This window comes from Globicephala melas, chromosome 5 (assembly GCF_963455315.2).
Source record: "Globicephala melas chromosome 5, mGloMel1.2, whole genome shotgun sequence".
Taxonomy (NCBI): Eukaryota; Metazoa; Chordata; class Mammalia; order Artiodactyla; family Delphinidae; genus Globicephala; species Globicephala melas.
The window spans coordinates 131861065-131879085 of record NC_083318.1 but is presented as its reverse complement, the minus strand read 5'-3'; the positions used below and the strand labels follow the sequence as shown (position 1 = coordinate 131879085).

The 18021-nt window shown below is 39.6% G+C and overlaps 1 protein-coding gene across 8 annotated transcripts in view; it reads left to right on the top strand.

Annotated features, from left to right (window-relative positions):
• Positions 1 to 18021, top strand: part of HERC3 (HECT and RLD domain containing E3 ubiquitin protein ligase 3) — a 137805-nt gene that overhangs the window by 66942 nt on the left and 52842 nt on the right. For 7 of the 8 annotated variants that reach the window (XM_060299818.1, XM_060299813.1, XM_060299817.1 and 4 more), the window contains 4 exons: positions 91 to 204; positions 16087 to 16110; positions 16202 to 16291; positions 17477 to 17647. In XM_060299818.1, coding sequence (XP_060155801.1) covers positions 91 to 204; positions 16087 to 16110; positions 16202 to 16291; positions 17477 to 17647 — 399 coding nt within the window. The remainder of the gene's footprint in view (positions 1 to 90; positions 205 to 16086; positions 16111 to 16201; positions 16292 to 17476; positions 17648 to 18021) is intronic. The other variant, XM_060299816.1, reaches the window with a different exon arrangement.

Here is an 18021-nt window from a genome sequence, read left to right as displayed (position 1 = left end):
AGTAGGATCAAATGATCTACCGAGATGTTCTGTGGGAAGCCGCTTACCAGTCGCCTGGGTCTTAGTTGCCCTTGTTTTGTTCTTCATCAGGTAAATCTTAAAGTGAAGCATGTGGAATATGATACATTTTATATTCCTGAGGTTTCCAGTCTTGTGGACATTCAGGAAGACTACCTCATGTGGTTCTTACATCAAGCAGGCATGGTAAGAATTCATGTAAAGCATATCTCAAAGCTTTCGTCTTTTCTCAGAGTACACGTAAGGGTAAGAAAAGCACATCTGAACTCTAAAATTTGTCCTGGACTTGGATGTTAGTGCTATACCTGTGTTTGATCAGCTGGCTTTTGCATTTTTGAAACACTGAAGGGCTTTGAGTAATCGTAAGCAGTCACAAATGGGTAGTCGCCCAGAACGGTCTAAATTTTAATTAGTTGCCAACATTAAAAAAAAATCAAGGTATCTAAAGTAGTCAAACTCATAGAAAGTAGAATGGTGGTTGCCAGGGTCTGGGGAAGGAGAAAATGGAGAGTTGTTGTTTCATGGGTATCGACTTTGTTTTACTTATTTATTTTTTTAATTGAAGTATAGTTGATTTACGATACTGTGTTAGCTTCAGGTGTACAGCGCAGGGATTCATATATCTGTCTATATCTCTATATGTTCCTTTTCAGATTGTTTTCCCTTATAGGGTATGACAGAATATTGAGTAGAGTTCCCTGTGCTATACAGTAGGTCCTTGTTGTTTATCTGTTTTGTATAGAGTGGTGTGTATATGTTAATCCCCAACTCCTAACTTATCCCTCCCCCCGTCTTTCCCCTTTGGTAACCATGAGTTTGTTTGCTATGTCTGGGAGTCTATTTCTGTTTTATAAATAAGTTCATTTGTATCATTGTTTTAGATTCCACATATAAGCGATATCGTATGATCTTTGTCTTTCTCTATCTGGCTTACTTCACTTAGTATGAGAATCTCTAGGACTTTGTTCTGCATGATGAAAAAGTTCTGGAGATGGATGGCACAATTATGCGAATGTAGTTAACACTAATGAACTGTACACTTGAAGATGTTAAAGATGGTGAACTTTATATGTCTTTTACCACAATTTTAAAGAGTCAAGGCACATAAAATGTATTTCTGGCTTTTCTTGAAACTCGGAAGCTCTGGCAGCATGACCTGTCTTTCCAGATGGTTTCAGTTGGCTGGAGTTCAGTGGGGGCTCTTTGGATGAGGCTGAGACGTGCCAGAGTCCCCACTGCAGCTTGACTTTGACACTGAGGAAACGATCATTTACTCATTGTCTTCATCTAACAGCTAGCCTGCTTTAGTCATCGTATGTCAGCTGCCTGAACCCTACAGGCTACCTCTGACTTGGGATTACGTGTGTGAAAATGTCACGTATCCCTGACCTGGTTCTCACTATACGTTAGAACTGCGGGTTCCTGCCTGCCACCACTTCTCAGTTTGATTGTAGACTGGCTTGGGATATATGCAAGGCTTTTTAGGATCCCCCGTCTGTGGATTATGTATGAGTTTGAGTGATGTCAGAAGACAGAGTGATTATTTGGTTATGATATTTAGTGAAGCCATGCATAGCAGACACATTTGAGGTGAGTCCTTGCCAGTTTAGCAGATTCATCACTGACATTTAGGCCGTATTTCCCTGTACGCTGTAGGGCTTTTGGAGGTCAGTAGCGGTTTCCAAAAGCAAGGCATTTAAATTGGTTCATTTAACTAAGGAAGAGTTGTTTCTTTGTTAAATAAGATGATCAATGCCAGACACAACATTGTGTTTTTAGTAAGACTTCTGATTACTTTAAAAAACCAAAATCCTTTTCAAAAAAGTGGATGAGTCTTCAAAACGGGGTTTACGTGGAAATTTCACACGGAGGCTAGCAGTGAACTGTGTTTTCACCTGCTGATTTAGAAATTGTAAAAAGATAAGCCTCTCTGTTTTATCAGTTTGTGAATACCCTTTGAATCATAAAATGTTAAGACCTGAAGTAAGCCTTATGAATTATTTAGCCAACTGCTTTGTTTCTAGGTGAGAAATTGGAGGCCCAGAGAAGCTAAACAATTTTTCCACCAATTCAATTAGCTTAAAAGCCAATTTTTCTGACTTCTAATCTACGCTTTCTTGCTGCTGAGTAAAATAATTCTAATGAGCCCTAATTCTTTTTGACCCTGAAAAAGAAGTTGCTGGTGTTAAAATACAGGTTACCATGACTGTGGTCTCTGAATGGAGATACTGAAGTGAGCAACTTTTATAGTTCCTTTCTCTTAACATTTGATAAGCAAATATAAGTCTTAAATACCAGCTGCTCATCTCCTCTTCAAAAATTAGTTATTATAGAAAGATAGAAAATTAGGTGAAATTACTGTGCGACCTTTTGTGATTTCTGTGGCATTTTTTCTGTTATACAATGCTATTAGAAATTAAAGTTTATATTTCTTCATATCTTGGATTTTAACGTAAAATGCTAAAGCTATTTCATATATTGATTCATGTTTTTTTGACTACATTTTTTTGAAGGTATAATTGACATGTAACATATTAGTTTCAGGTGTATAACATAATGACTCGATACTTAGATACACTGTGAAATGATCATCACAGTACGTCTAGTCACTGTCTGTCACCACACAGTTAACAAATTTTGTTTTGCTTGTGATGAGAACTTTTAAGATTTACCGTCTTAGCAGCTTTAGCAACTAAAATATGCAATGCAGTTTTACTGTCTGTAGTCACTACGCTGTGCGTTATATCACTGTGACTTATTTATTTTATAATGGAAGATTGTACCTTTGACCCTCCTCACGCATTTTACTCACCCGCTATCCCCTCTCCCCTCTGGCAGCCACTAAACTGTCTCTTTATCTATGAGCTTGTTGTTGTTTTGCTTTGCTTTGCTTTGTTTGTTTAGATTCCAAGTGTAAGTGAAATAATACAGCATTTGTCTTTCTTTGTCTGACTGATTTCACTTAGCATAGTGCCTTCAGGGTCCATCCAGGTTGTTGAAAATGGCAAGATTCCAGTTTTTTTTTAATGTCTGAGTGTTACCGAACCAAACTTGGGTCCGTTTGCCTGCGCTCAGTAAAGCCAATTTCTGATACCGGGTTGTGGGAAGGAAAGTGCAGCATTCACTGCAGGGTACCAAGCAAGGAGTCCGGGGAAGCTAGTGTTCAAAACACCTGAACTCCCTGGTGGGTTTCAGGAAAGCCTTTTTAAAGGCCAGGTGAGGGAGGGGAGTCGCAGAGTATGTAATCTGCCTGTGCACAAGTCTCTGGTTGGTTGATGGTGAGGTAACAGGGCAGTGTCACGTTATCAATCCTCAGGCTCCAGTAGCTCTGGCGGCTGTGTGCTCCTGGTCATCAGGTAGGTAATTTCTTCCATTTGGTGGTGGTTTTAGTATCTGCAAGACAGCTCAGGAAATGTGCATCAGGTACTGTTATCTAGGTCCTTCAGAGAGGAGCTACAGCAGAGGGTATGGGGGAGGGGTCCGTCCTGGGAATGCCCCAGAGGGTCCTGCTAGGTTACAGGAGTACTATTCCACTGTGTGTGTATACACCCCATCTTCTTTATCCCTTCATCCATCTGTGGACGCTTCGGTTGTTTCCATATCTTGGCTAATGTAAATAAGGCTGCTATGGATATGGGGGTACATAAATCTTTTCGAATTAGTGTTTTTGTATTCCTTGGATAAATACCCAGAAGTGGAACTGCTGGATCATATGGTAGTTCTATTTTCAATTTTTTGAGGAACCTCCATACAGTTTTCCATACTGGCTGCACCAGTTTAAATTCCCACCAACAGTGCGCAAGGGTTCCTGTTTCTCCACATCCTTGCCCACCCTTGTTATTTTTTGTCTTTTTGATAATAGACATTCTGACAGGTGTGAGGTGAAACCTCACTGTGGTTTTGACTTGCATTTCCCTGATTAGTGATGTTGAGCGTCTTTTCATGTGCCTGTTGGCCATCTGTATGTCCTCTTTGGAAAAATGTCTATTGAAGTCCTCTGCCCATTTTTTAATTGGGTTGGTGTTTTTTTTGTTTTTGTTTTGATATTGAGTTGTATGAGTTCTTTGTATATTTTGGACATTAACCCCTTATCAGATATATTGTTTGCAAATACCTCTCCCATTCTGTAGGCTGCCTTTTCATTTTGTTGATGGTTTCCTTTGCTCTGCAGAAGCTTTTTAGTTTGATGTGGTTCCATTTGTTTATTTTTGCTTTTGTTGCCTTTGATTTTGAAGTTGGATCCAAAAAATCATTGCCAAGACTGATGTCAAGTTGCTTACTACCTACGTTTTCTTCTATGAGTTTTATGGTTTTAGGTCTTCCATTCAGGTCTTTAATCCATTTTGAGTTAATTTCCAGTTTTATCCTTCTGTATGTGCCCGTCCAGTTTTCTCAACACCATTTATTGAAGAGACTGTCCTTTTCCCATTGTGTGATGTTGCCTCCTTTACATAAATTAATTGGCCATATATGCATGGGTTTATTTCTGAGCTTAACCACTTTTAAATCATAGTAATGAACAATGAGTACATTTTCCCCCAGCTTTACTGAGGGATAATCGACATCGTTGTATATATTTAAAGTGTACAATATGATGATTTGATATACAGTGTGAAATGATTACAAAGATCAAGTTACTTAACACATCCATTACCTCACATAGTTAACTTCTTTTTTGGGTGCTTTGAGATGCTTAAGATGTGCTCTCATCGAGTTCCCAGTATTTAATACTGTGTTATTAACTGGAGTCGCCATGCTGTGCTTTAGCTCCTTAGAGCTTACTTATAACTGAAAAGATTGTGCCCTTTGAGCTATATCTCCCCATGTCCTCCCTGTTTCCGCTCTAGCCCCTGGAAACCACCATTATTTCTGTGAGATTGGCTTTCTTGTTTTTTTTAGATTCCACATATAAATGATACCATACAGTGTTTGTCTCTCTCTGTCTGGCTTATTTCACTTAGTGTAAAACGCCCTTTAGTTTCACCCATGTAGTTGCAAATGGCAGGATTGCCTTCTTTTTTATGGATGAATGATGTTCCTGTGTGTGTGTGTGTCTGTCTGTCTGTCTCACACTATATGAGTTTTTATGTGTTAAATTTTTTGCCTTGGCAGTAGCCGAGGCAGTATAGCATACAGTTCCGAGCACGTGCGTTAGTCAAAAAGAACTGGGTTCAAGTCTCAACTCTGGCCTACTACCTATGTGACCTTAGGCAAATTACTTAATTTCTATAAGCCTAGCATCCTCATTTACAAATGTGAATTATAACAGTACTGTGAGAAGTAAATGGGAGAACCCATGGAAAGGCCTTACTTGTCAGAGTACCTAGTACATGGCATATCATAAGCCCTAATAAGTGTTTTTCAGGAAGCAGTCTTGGGCACCTAATGTATGTCATGTGCCGGCTACCACTGGGGATGCGGACACGTACAGGACATGGTGGCTGCCCCTGTGGGGTGTTCAGTGTAGTGCAAAAGGAATTACAAGGGACATAATATGTATGGGCAAAGGGCTATGGTGTATAAAAGCAACATTCTAAAGAGGCTGCTTTTTGCTTATTTTATTTTATTATTATTTTTTAACATCTTTACTGGAGTATAATTGCTTTACAATGGTGTGTTAGTTTCTGCTGTATAACAAAGTGAATCAGCTATACATATACATATGTCCCCATATCTCCTCGCTCTTGCGTCTCCCTCCCACCCTCCCTATCCCACCCCTCTAGGTGGTCACAAAGCACCGAGCTGATCTTCCTGTGCTATGCGGCTGCTTCCACTAGCTATCTATTTTACATTTGGGAGTGTATATATGTCCATGCCACTCTCTCACTTCTTCCCAGCTTACCCTGCCCCCTTCCCGTATCCTCAAGTCCATTCTCTATGTCTGACTCTTTAGTCCTGTCCTGACACTAGGTTCTTCAGAACCATTTTATTTTAGATTCCATATATATGTGTTAGCATGTGGTATTTATTTTTCCCTTTATGACTTACTTCACTCTGTATGACAGACTCTAGGTCCATTCACCTCACTACAAATAACTCAGTTTCGTTTCTTTTTATGGCTGAGTAATATTCCATTGTATATATGTGCCACTTCTTCTTTATCCATTCATCTGTTGATGGACACTTAGGTTGCTTCCATGTCCTGGCTATTGTAAATAGAGCTGCAGTGAACACTGTGGTGCATGACTCTTTTTGAATTATGGTTTACTCAGGCTATATGCCCAGTAATGGGATTGCTGGGTCCTATGGTAGTTCTATTTTTAGTATTTTAAGGAACCTCCAAACTGTTCTGCATAGTGGCTGTATAAATTTATGTTCCCACCAACAGTGAAAGAGAGTTCCCTTTTCTCCACACCCTCTCCAGCATTTATTGTTTGTAGATTTTTTGATGATGGCCATTCTGACCGGTGTGAGGTGATACCTTACCGTAGTTTTGAATTGCATTTCTCTAATGATTAGTGATGTTGAGCATCCTTTCACGTGTTTGTTGGCAATCTGTATATCTTCTTTCAGGAAATGTCTATTTAGGTTTTGTGCCCATTTTTGGATTGGGTTGTTTGTTTTTTTGACATTGAGCTGCATGAGCTGCATTTGTATTTTGGAAATTAATCCTTTGTCAGTTACTTCATTTGCAAATATTTTCTCCCTTTCTGAGGGTTGTCTTTTCATCTTGTTTATGGTTTGCTTTGCTGTGCAAAAGCTTTTAAATTTCATTAGGTCCCATTTGTTTATTTTGGTTTTAATTTCCATTTCTCTAGAAGGTGGGTCAAAAAGGATCTTGCTGTGATTTATGTCATGGAGGGTTCTGCCTGTGTTTTCCTCTAAGAGTTTTATAGTGTCTGCCTTACATTTAGGTATTTAATCCATTTTGAGTTTATTTTTGTGTATGGTGTTAGGGAGTGTTCTAATTTCCTTCTTTTCCATGTAGCTGTCCAGTTTTCCCAGCACCACTTATTGAAGAGGCTGTCTTTTCTCCATTATATATTCTTGCCTCCTTTATTAAAAATAAGATGACCATATGTGTGTGGGTTCATCTGTGGGCTTTATATCCTGTTCCATTCATCTATATTTCTGTTTTTGTGCCAGTACCATACTGTCTTGATTACTGTAGCTTTGTAGTATAGTTTGAAGTCAGGGAGCCTGGTTGCTCCAGCTCCGTTTTTCTTTCTCAAGATTGCTTTGGATATTCAGGGTCTTTTGTGTTTCCATACAAATTGTGAAATTTTTGCTTCTAGTTCTGTGAAAAATGCCATTGGTAGTTTGATAGGGATTGCATTGAATCTGTAGATTGCTTTGGGTAGTATAGCCATTCTCACAATGTTGATTCTTCTAATCTGAGAACATGGTATATCTCCCCATCTGTTTGTGTCCTCTTTAGTTTCTTTCATTAGTGTCTTATAGTATTCTGCATGCAGGTCTTTTGTCTCCTTAGGTAGGTTTATTCCTAGGTATTTTATTCTTTTTGTTGCAATGGTAAATGGGAGTGTTTCCTTAGTTTTGCTTTCAGATTTTTCATCATTACTATATAGGAATGCAAGAGATTTCTGTGCATTAATTTTGTATCATGCTACTTTACCAAATTCATTGATTAGCCTCAGTAGTTTTCTGGTAGCATCTTTAGTCTTCTCCATGTATAGTATCATGACATCTGCAAACAGTGACAGCTTTACTTCTTCTTTTCCAATTTGGATTCGTTTTCTTTCTTTTTCTTCTCTGATAGCTGTGGCTAAAACTTCCAAAACTATGTTCAATAATAGTGGTGAGAGTGGACAACCTTGTCTTCTTCTTGATCTTAGAGGAAATGGTTTCAGTTTTTCACCATTGAGAACGATGTTGGCTGTGGGTTAGTCACATATGGCCTTTATTATGTTGAGGTAAGTTCCCTCTGTGCCTGTTTTCTAGAGGGTTTTTAACATAAATGGATGTTGAATTTTGTCAAAAGCTTTGTCTGCATATATTGAGATGATATGGTTTTTCTCCTTCAATTTGTTAATATGGTGTATCACATTGACTTGCATATACTGAAGCAGCCTTGCATTCCTGGGATAAACCCCACTTGATCATGGTGTATGATCCTTTCAATGTGCTGTTGGATTCTGTTTGCTAGTATTTTGTTGAGGATTTTTGCATCTATGTTCATGAGTGATATTGGCCTGTAGTTTTCTTTCTTTGTGACATATTTGTCTAGTTTTGGTATCAGGGTGATGGTGGCCTCGTAGAATGAGTTTGGGAGTGTTCCTCCCTCTGCTATGTTTTGGAAGAGTTTGCAAAGGATAGGTGTAAGCTCTTTTCTAAAATTTGATAGAATTCGCCTGTGAAGCCACCTGGTCCTGGGCTTTTGTTTGTTGGAAGAATTTTAATCACAGTCTCAATTTCAGTGCTTGTGATTGGCCTTTTTATATTTTTTATTTCTTCCTGGTTCAGTCTCTGAAAGTTGTGCTTTTCTAAGCATTTGTCCATTTCTTCCAGGTTGTCCATTTTATAGGCATAGAGTTGCTTGTAGTAATCTCTCATGATCTTTTGTATTTCTGCAGTGTCAGTTGTTACTTCTCCTTTTTCATTTCTAAGTCTATTGATTTGAGTCTTCTCCCTTTTTTTCTTGAGTCTGGCTAATGGTTTATCAATTTTGTTTATCTTCTCAAAGAACCAGCTTTTAGTTTTATTGATCGTTGCTATTGTTTCCTTCATTTCTTTTTCATTTATTTCTGATCTGATCTTTATGATTTCTTTCCTTCTGCTAACTTTGGGGGGTTTTTTGGTGCTTCTTTCTGTAATTGCTTTAGATGTAAGGTTAGGTTGTTCATTTGAGATGTTTCTTGTTTCTTGAGGTAGGATTGTATTGCTATGAACTTCCCTCTTAGAACTGCTTTTTGCTATATCCCATAGGTTTTGAGTTGTTGTGTTTTCATTGTTATTTTTTTCTAGATATTTTTTGATTTCCTTTTTGATTTCTTCAGTGATCTCTTGGTTATTAAGTAGTGTATTGTTTAGCCTCCATGTGTTTCTTTTTTTTACATTTTTTTTCCTGTAATTGGTATCTAGTCTCATAGCGTTGTGGTCAGAAAAGATGCTTCATATGATTTCAATTTTCTTAAATTTTCTAAGGCTTCATTTGTGACCCAAGATATGATCTATCCTGGAAAATGTTCCATGAACACTTGAGAGGAAAGTGTATTCTGTTGTGTTTGGGTGGAATGTCCTATAAATATCAATTAAATCTATCTTGTTTAATGTATCATGTAAAGCTTGTGTTTCCTTTTTTCTTTTCATTTTGGATGATCTCTCCTTGGAAAGTGGGGTGTTAAAGTCCCCTACTATGATTGTATTATTGTCAATTTCCCTTTTTATGGCTGTTAGCATTTGCCTTATGTTTTGAGGTGCTCTATGTTGGGTTCATAAATATTTACACTTGTTATATCTTCTTGGACTGATCCCTTGATCATTATGTAGTGTCCTTCTTTGTCTCTTCTAATAGTCTTTATTTTAAAGTCTGTTTTGTCTGATATGACAATTGCTACTCCAGCTTTCTTTTGATTTTCATATCCATGGAATATCTTTTTCCATTCCCTCACTTTCAGTCTGTATGTGTCCCTAGGTCTGAAGTGGGTCTCTTGTAGACAGCATGTATGTGGATCTTGTTTTTGTATCCATTCAGCCAGTCTGTGTCTTTTGGTTGGAGCATTTAATCCATTTACATTTAAGGTAATTATCGATATGTATGTACCTATAACCATTTTCTTAAGTGTTTTTGGTTTGTTATTGTAGGTCTTTTCCTTCTGTTGTGTTTCCTGCCTAGAGAAATTCCTTTAGCATTTATTGTAAAGCTCGTTTGGTGGTGCTGAATTCTCTTAGCTTTTGCTTTTCTGTAAAGGTTTTAATTTCTCCATTGAATCTGAATGAGATCCTTGCTGGGTAGAGTAATCTTCGTTGTAGGTTTTTCCCTTTCATCACTTTAAATATGTCCTGCCACTCCCTTCTGGCTTGCAGAGTTTCTGCTTAAAGATCAGCTGTTTATCTTATGGGGATTCCCTTGTGTGTTATTTGTTGTTTTTCCCTTGCTGCTTTTAATATGTTTTCTTTGTATTTAATTTTTGACAGTTTGATTAATGTGTCTTGGTGTGTTTCTCCTTGGATTTGTCCTGTATGGGACTCTCTGTGCTTCCTAGACTTGATTGACTATTTCCTTTGCCATATTAGGGAAGTTTTCAACTATAATCTCTTCAAATATTTTCTCAGTCCCTTTGTTTTTCTCTTCTTCTTCTGGAACCCCTATAATTCAAATGTTGGTGTGTTTAATGTTGAACCAGTGGTCTCTGAGACTGTCCTCAATTCTTTTCATTCTTTTTCTTTATTCTGCTCTGCGGTAGTTACTTCCACTATTTTATCTTCCAGGTCACTTATCCATTCTTCTGCCTCAGTTATTCTGCTATTGATTCCTTCTAGAGAATTTTTAATTTCATTTATTGTGTTGTTCATCACTGTTTGTTTGCTCCTTAGTTCTTGTAGGTCTTTGTTAAACGTTTCTTGTATTTTGTACATTCTGTTTCCAAGACTTTGGATCATCTTTACTATCATTACTCTGAATTCCTTTTCAGGTAGATTGCCTATTTCCTCTTCGTTTGTTTGGTCTGGTAGGTTCTTACCTTGCTCTTTCATCTGCTGTGTGTTTCTCTGTCTTCTCATTTTGCTAAACTTACTGTGTTTGGGGTCTCCTTTTCACAGGCTGCAGGTTCGTAGTTCCTATTGTTTTTGGTGTCTGCCCCCAGTGGCTAAGGTTGGTTCAGTGGGTTGTGTAGGCTTCCTGGCGGAGGGGACTAGTGCCTGTGTTCTGGTGGATGAGGCTGTATCTTGGCTTTCTGGTGGGCAGGTCTGCCTTCGGTGGTGTGTTTTGGGGTGTCTGTGACCTTATTATGATTTTAGGCAGCCTCTCTGCTAATGGGTGGGGTTGTGTTCCTGTCTTGCTGATTATTTGGCATAGGGTGTCCAGCATTGTAGCTTGCTGGTCGTTGAGTGAAGCTGGGTGCTGGTGTTGAGATGGGGATCTCTGGGAGATTTTCGCCGTTTGGTATTACGTGGAGCTGGGAGGTTTCTTATGGACGAGTATCCTGAACTCAGCGCTCCCACCTCAGAGGCACAGGCCTGACACCTGTCCAGAGCACCAAGACCCTGTCAGCCACACGGCCAGGTACGTGGGGAGTTTCTTGCCTTTTGGGAGGTCTGAGGTCTTCTGCCAGCGTTCAGTAGGTTTTCTGTAGGAGCTTTTCCACGTGTAGATGTATTTCTGATGTATTTGTGGGGAGGAAGGTGATCTCCGCGTCTTACTCCTCCGCCATCTTGAAGGTCTCCCTCAGCTTATTTTAAGGAAGAGGTGGTAGTGGCTTATTTATTTCCGTTTATTCACAGCCATCATCTACACTTGCAAAACAAATAGCACACAGAATGAGTGACTTTGTGGGCCCCCTAGAGGGCCTCACAAGTGAGAAAGTGAGTGATACAACGAAAATGCTTCATTGTAAAGCAACCATACTCCGATAAAAATTAATTTAGAAAAAAAAAAAAGAAAATGCTTCAAAAATAAAGACTGGAGTCAACCTGACGTCGGCTGTCTGTGTCGTCCGGGGCAGTGTCTGGTTCCGGGTAGCAGTATTGTGCGTGGTGAGATGAGGCAGCTGTGTGTGCCTCAGAATTCAGCGATGCTGGGAGCCAGAATTGCCCACAGAGGGTACAGGAACACGTGGTGTCAGGCAGACCCGAAGGCAGGGCTCCTGGGTTTCCTCCTTGGTGTTTGTGTGATGCCTCTTGTCCCCAGTCACAGCCACATTTAGGAACTGTTGACTTGGAATTAAAAGAAAGAAAAGAAAAGAAAAAGATATTCCCAATTCCCCACTTCTCTAGTTCTGTACCATGTACATATTCATTGCTTCTCTGTCATATACTTAAAAAACATGAACGAAGGTTGCAGGGCAGCCCCATTTCAAGCAGCAACACTTGAAATGTGATCCATGTGTGTACTTTGCCAGTTATAGGTTGTGAGACTCACTTTTGGGGAATGGATGGCCCAGGACAAACAGCCTCTCAGGAGGGGATCACATATCTTACCAGTTCATATACATCCTTCTAGGTTAGGGAGAGCAGTCAGGAAGCAGAATCGTAGTACTGCTGTTTCAGTATTTCGTTCACTTACTATGGAAATGCCAGCACTAATACCATTTCTAAAATATTCAGCATCTGCAAAATAAAAATCAGTGAAATTATTATATTTCAAATACAAAAATTCATAGACTTGGGCTTCCCTGGTGGCGCAGTGGTTGAGAGTCCGCCTGCCAATGCAGGGGACATGGGTTCGAGCCCTGGTCTGGGAAGATCCCACATGCTGCGGAGCAACTAAGCCTGTGCACCACAACTACTGAGCCTATGCTCTAGAGCCCGTGAGCCACAACTACTGAGCCCACATGCCACAACTACTGACACCTGCATGCTCTAGGGTCTGTGTGCCGCAACTACTGAGCCCATGAGCCACAACTACTGAGCCCACGAGCCGCAACTACTGAAGCCTGCGTGCCTAGAGCCCGTGCTCCACAACAAGAGAAGCCACTGCAATGAGAAGCCTGCACACTGCAACGAAGTGTAGCCCCTGCTCACCGCAACTAGGGAGAGCCCGTGCGCAGCAACGAAGACACAACGCAGCCAAAAATAACAAATAAATAATAAATAAATTTATAAAAAAGTAAAAATACTAGATATAGTTGTCCCTCAGTATCAGTAGCGGATTGGTTCCAGGATCCCTCATCCCCATACCATGCTCAAGTCCCTCATATAAAATGTTGTATTATTTGCATATAACCTAAGCACATCCTGCCATAGACTTTAAATCATCTCTCGATTACTTATACTACATAATACAGTGTAAATGCTATGTAAATAGTTGCCGGTGTGTGGCAAATTCAAGTTTTGATTTCTGGAACCTTCTGGAATTGTCTTTTTTTTCCCTGCATATTTTCCACCTGAGGTTGGTTGAATCTCCAGATGTGGAACCGTGGATAAGGAGGGCCGACTGTATACTGCCAATGCTGTAAAGCCAACAACTGTTTTTATAGTAACTGTTTTCACTTCTCCCATAGTCACTTTTAATTTGAAGTGTTCAAAACTTTATCTTGCTTTAGAGACCAACACACATGGTAAAGATCTTTCTTTTGCCTTGAGAATAGGCAAATAATGCTTAGAATAAAATCTCTTCTGAGAGGGAGGTTAGAAAATTCTGAATATTGGCACCAGTTTTAAACACACTTTCCCAACACACTTATCCCAAGAGATACTGGTACCCGTTGTAGGTACCTAGTGCTGTTTTATGGTGTGTGTGTGTTTATTTTAGTGATTTCAATCCCAAAATTCAAAGTAATCAGAGAAGTAGGCATGAGAATGAATCAAGTCCTTCTGGGTTCTGTGTGCAGGCTTCCATACCTTGTCTCCCTGGACTGGAATCCTTTCTCTGATTAGTGTTTCTCAGGCTAGGGAAATGTTCCAAGATCCCTGAGGGAACGTGTTTCTAAAGAATAAACAAGGGGAATTTTAATTAAAACTGCTTTTCAATGATTTCATTGAAATATACACAAATACGAAAGGAGGTAGATATACACTTCTTATTCATGTAGCATTTAAATGTTATACAACCAAAGCGCATTTACAGATTAGATATTAACAAAACTCTCAAATCAGTAAAACACAAATTAGCCTCATGGATTTAACGTGATGAGCAAATGCGTTACTGGAGCCAGACCCCACTTGCATTGTGATCAGGACTGCGGGCTGCCAGGCCTGGGGACTTGAGTTCTGCAGCTTGTTCTATACACCCAGGGATGACTCAGCTCTCTTTTGTCCTTTCAGCGGCTATTAAACCTTCATTCATGCAGGGAGCCAGGACTGCAGTGGCCTTTTCCTGGGCACAAATGCATCACTTACAAAGGAAGACTGCTTTTCTTCTTTCTTATTAACCTTGGACAATTCAGTATAACATGGCACCAGTGCAATCGTTAAAATAAATGCAGATTATATGGTAACACATCATTATAAAGAGGTCATTCAGAATGTGTTTTTATTTTGTTTAGGATATCATTAAAAAAACCCACAAAATTTAAAAAATTCATAGTGCACTTTCAGATCTCTGGGAATAAATCCATGGTTTTCTGTTTGAGAAATACTGCTGCAGGTCAACATGATGTATACCGTTGATTTTTTTTGTTTCTTTCTGTTAGGTTATGTAGCAAACATTATTCATGAACTTAACAAAACCTTTCAGGAGAGAGTTCCTTTTTTCTCCTGATAAATGAAACTAACATACCTCTTAGATAGGTTTGTGGTTGTATTTATTTATAGGCATACCTTGGAGAAATTGTGGGTTTGGTTCCAGACCACTGCAATAAAGCGAATATCACAATAAAGCAAGTCACACAAAGTTTTTGGTTTCCCAGTGCATATAAAAGTTATGTTTATATTGTACTGTAGTCTATTAAGTGTGCAGTAGTATTATGTTTAAAAAAAACAATGAATGTACAAACCTTAATTAAAAAACACTTTATTGCTAAAAAATGTTAGCTGTCATTTTAGCCTTCAGCCAGTTGCAATCTTTTTGCAATGGTAACATCAAAGATCACTGATCGCAGGTCACCATAACAAATAAGAATGAGAAACTTTGAAATATTGTTAGAATTACCAAAATGTGACACAGAGACATGAAGTGAGCAAATGCTGTTGGAAAAATGGCGCCCATAGTCTTGAGAGACTCAGGGTTGCCACAAAATTCAATTTGTGGGGAAGTGGGGGGAGGGTGGGATGAATTGGGAGATTAGGTTTGACATAAATATACTAACTGCCATGTGTAAAACAGATAGCTAGTGGGAACCTGCTGTATAGCACAGGGAGCTCAGGTCGGTGCTCTGATGACCTAGAGGGGTGGGATGGGGTGGGAGGGAGGTCCAAGAGGGAGGGGGGGATATAGGTATACATAGAGCTGATTCACTTCACTGTACAGCAGAAACTAGCATAACATTGTAAAGCAATTACACGCCAATAAAAAATAAATAATGTAAAAAAATGTTTAAAAAAGCAGTATCTGTGAAACACAATAAAGTGAGGCACAATAAAACGAGGTATGTCTGTATTGTTCCCCTCCTCAAAAGTTTATTCAGATTTATTCACATATTGATGGAGTGTCTTCTGTAGGCCAGGCACTGGTCTAAGTGCCTAGTCAGGGACAGCTTTCTAAATATCTTTTTTTTTTAATTAATTTATTTTTGGCTGTGTTGGGTCTTCGTTGCTGCCTGGGCTTTCTCTAGTTGCGGCGAGCGGGGGCTACTCTTCGTTGTGGTGCACGGGCTTCTCATTGCGGTGGCTTCTCTTCTTGCGGAGCATAGGCTCCAGGCACGCGGGCTTCAGTGGTTGGTTGTAGCACGCGGGCTCAGTTGTGGCTCGCGGGCTCTAGAGCGCAGGCTCGGTAGTTGTGGCGCACGGGCTTAGTTGCTCCACGGCATGTGGGATCTTCCCGGACCAGGGCTCGAACCCGTGTCCTCTGCATTGGCAGGTGGATTCTTAACCACTGTGCCACCAGGGAAGCCCTCCGGGGACAGCTTTCTAAATATTTGGTTTCTCCCAAGAGGAACTCTGTGTGTGCGTGTGTGTGTGTGTGTAAAAGGGAGACTTAACATGTTGACAAATGAAATTTGCATTATCCACTTCACCCAACAAAATTAACCTCTGAAGTCATATTTGCAAAGCTCCTGTTTGGGAATTAGATTTCTTATAAATGAGAGTTCTATTAATACTGTGAATTATGGGGTTAGTGAAATGGTTTGTAAAGGTCCTTTAAAATTTTTTTTAAATTGTTTTTAGTGTTCTTCTCAGTCTGTATTTATCAAAACAACTAGTCTGTTCCATCAGAACTCCAGTCAGCTGTTCAGATGGTGTTAGTTCCATGGCCAAATGGTCAGATAGGTTATCTGTTTTGTTATTTGTGGGAGGTAGGAAGTTCAAGTTTTGTAATCCAACTAAGAGACTTTATTTTTCTTTACACAGAAGGCTAGACCATCTATAATGCAGGTAAATGACTCTGTCAAATTTATTTATGTATTTTTCCAGCAGTATTCTCTGTGGGATACTATAATATTGTTAATAATATGTTTTATTCTAGGATGCTGTAACACTTTGTTCCTACCCTTTCATCTTTGACGCCCAAGCCAAGACCAAGATGTTACAGACCGATGCTGAACTGCAGATGCAGGTAACGTATTTTAAACCTTACTTTCTCTTCTTATGGGTTTCTTTCATCCTATACATTCAGTTGTAATTTTTCCTAATAGGAGAAAGTTGGTTTGGATGAAGTTCCATGGTAACTTTTAGAACTGTTAGAAAAAGTTTCAGCAATTTTATATTGAATATAACACATATACGTGAACGCACATCTACATAAACGGGGGTGGCGGGTGTCTTCATAAAGGGCCACATAGTAAATACATGTCTTTGTGGGCCATACAGTTGTCTCAGTTATTCAGCTCTGTCGTAGCATGAAATTTGAATTTTATATAATTATCACATGTAGTGAAATATTTTTCTTCTGATTTTTAAAAAACTATTTAAAAAGGTAAAAACTCCTGTTAGCTCAAGAGCTGTACAAAAGCCGGCAGCAGGCTGGATTCGGTCCTTGGGCCATTGTTTGCTGACCCCTGATAGATAATTAAATGGAGCTTGGCAGTTCTTTATTGAGCGAAAACTCAAGTTATAGAGATTTGTTTAATTTATTTTAGACACCCATTTTTATTGTAAAATATAATTGGTTTTGACAGGCCTACAAAGACGTCTGTGAATTAGCAATCCAAATCTACCAGTTCCCATTGTTGGTGGATATATAACTTCATTCATCTCCCTCCCCCTTTCCCCATCTGTCTGTCTCTCTCTAGCTCTTATCTGTATATCTCTCTCTCTATATATATATGTTTTCACAGTGATATATCCATGATATTGACAATTTAAAGGTTTTCCGGAGAAAATGGACATTTTTCAAAGAATAAACACCATTTTAGCAAGGGGTTGTTAGGCTTCTTTTCCTGCCACTTTGAAACTCATAGTTTCTACCCACTGTCCGTCATCACTTTCTTCTACGAAGATAGTATTTCAGTCTTCATCAGCTTAGTCTAAATTATTTTCCTGGAATGAGTTATGGGTCATATGGTTTACATAAAGTGTTTCAGTTAATCTCTTTGGGCTCAGATTAGAAAGATTTGTGTGTTTTGTAAACATGAGTAACTGAGAAAATCTACTGGAAAAGTTAGGAGGAAAATAAAGACCAAAATGGAGCTGCAGCCAGCCTGGCCCCGACCTACCCCCGGTCCACAGACAGGGCTGGCTGCTGTCCCCACTCACAGGTGCGCTCTGAATGGTAACTGTGCTCTTGGATGTGCTGTTCCAGGTGGCGGTCAACGGGGCCAACCTGCAGAACGTCTTCATGCTTCTCACCTTGGAGCCTCTGCTGGCCAGAAGCCCCTTCCTGGTCCTTCATGTTCGCAGGAGCAGCCTTGTTGGAGATGCCCTGAGAGAGCTGAGCATTCATTCTGATATTGATCTGAAAAAGCCTCTCAGAGTGAGTCCTTCCATATATACCTCTGAATCCCTTCCTGGGTTTTCTTTACGCAGTGTTGATGAAGCAGCAGAGATCTTATTAAAATCGTGGAGTACAGCCGTTCATTCTTTCTTTCATTCATTTTACAAGAATTTACTCACTTCCTTCTGTCCAGTCACCAAAGAGAACATCTCAACGTGACATCAGATAAAAATGCCAGTGGATTACGTGAGGGGAATGTAGGGCCTTTTTTGTCTGCTCTCTTCAGTTTACCTGCTCCAGCTCTACCAAAACCAAGCGAGCAGCAGCACTGCTAAAGCTTCAACTAGGTAAACCACCAAGCCAGCATCTAGGAAGCTTTGGATGTCAAAGATTTAAGAGAGAAAGAAGGTAAA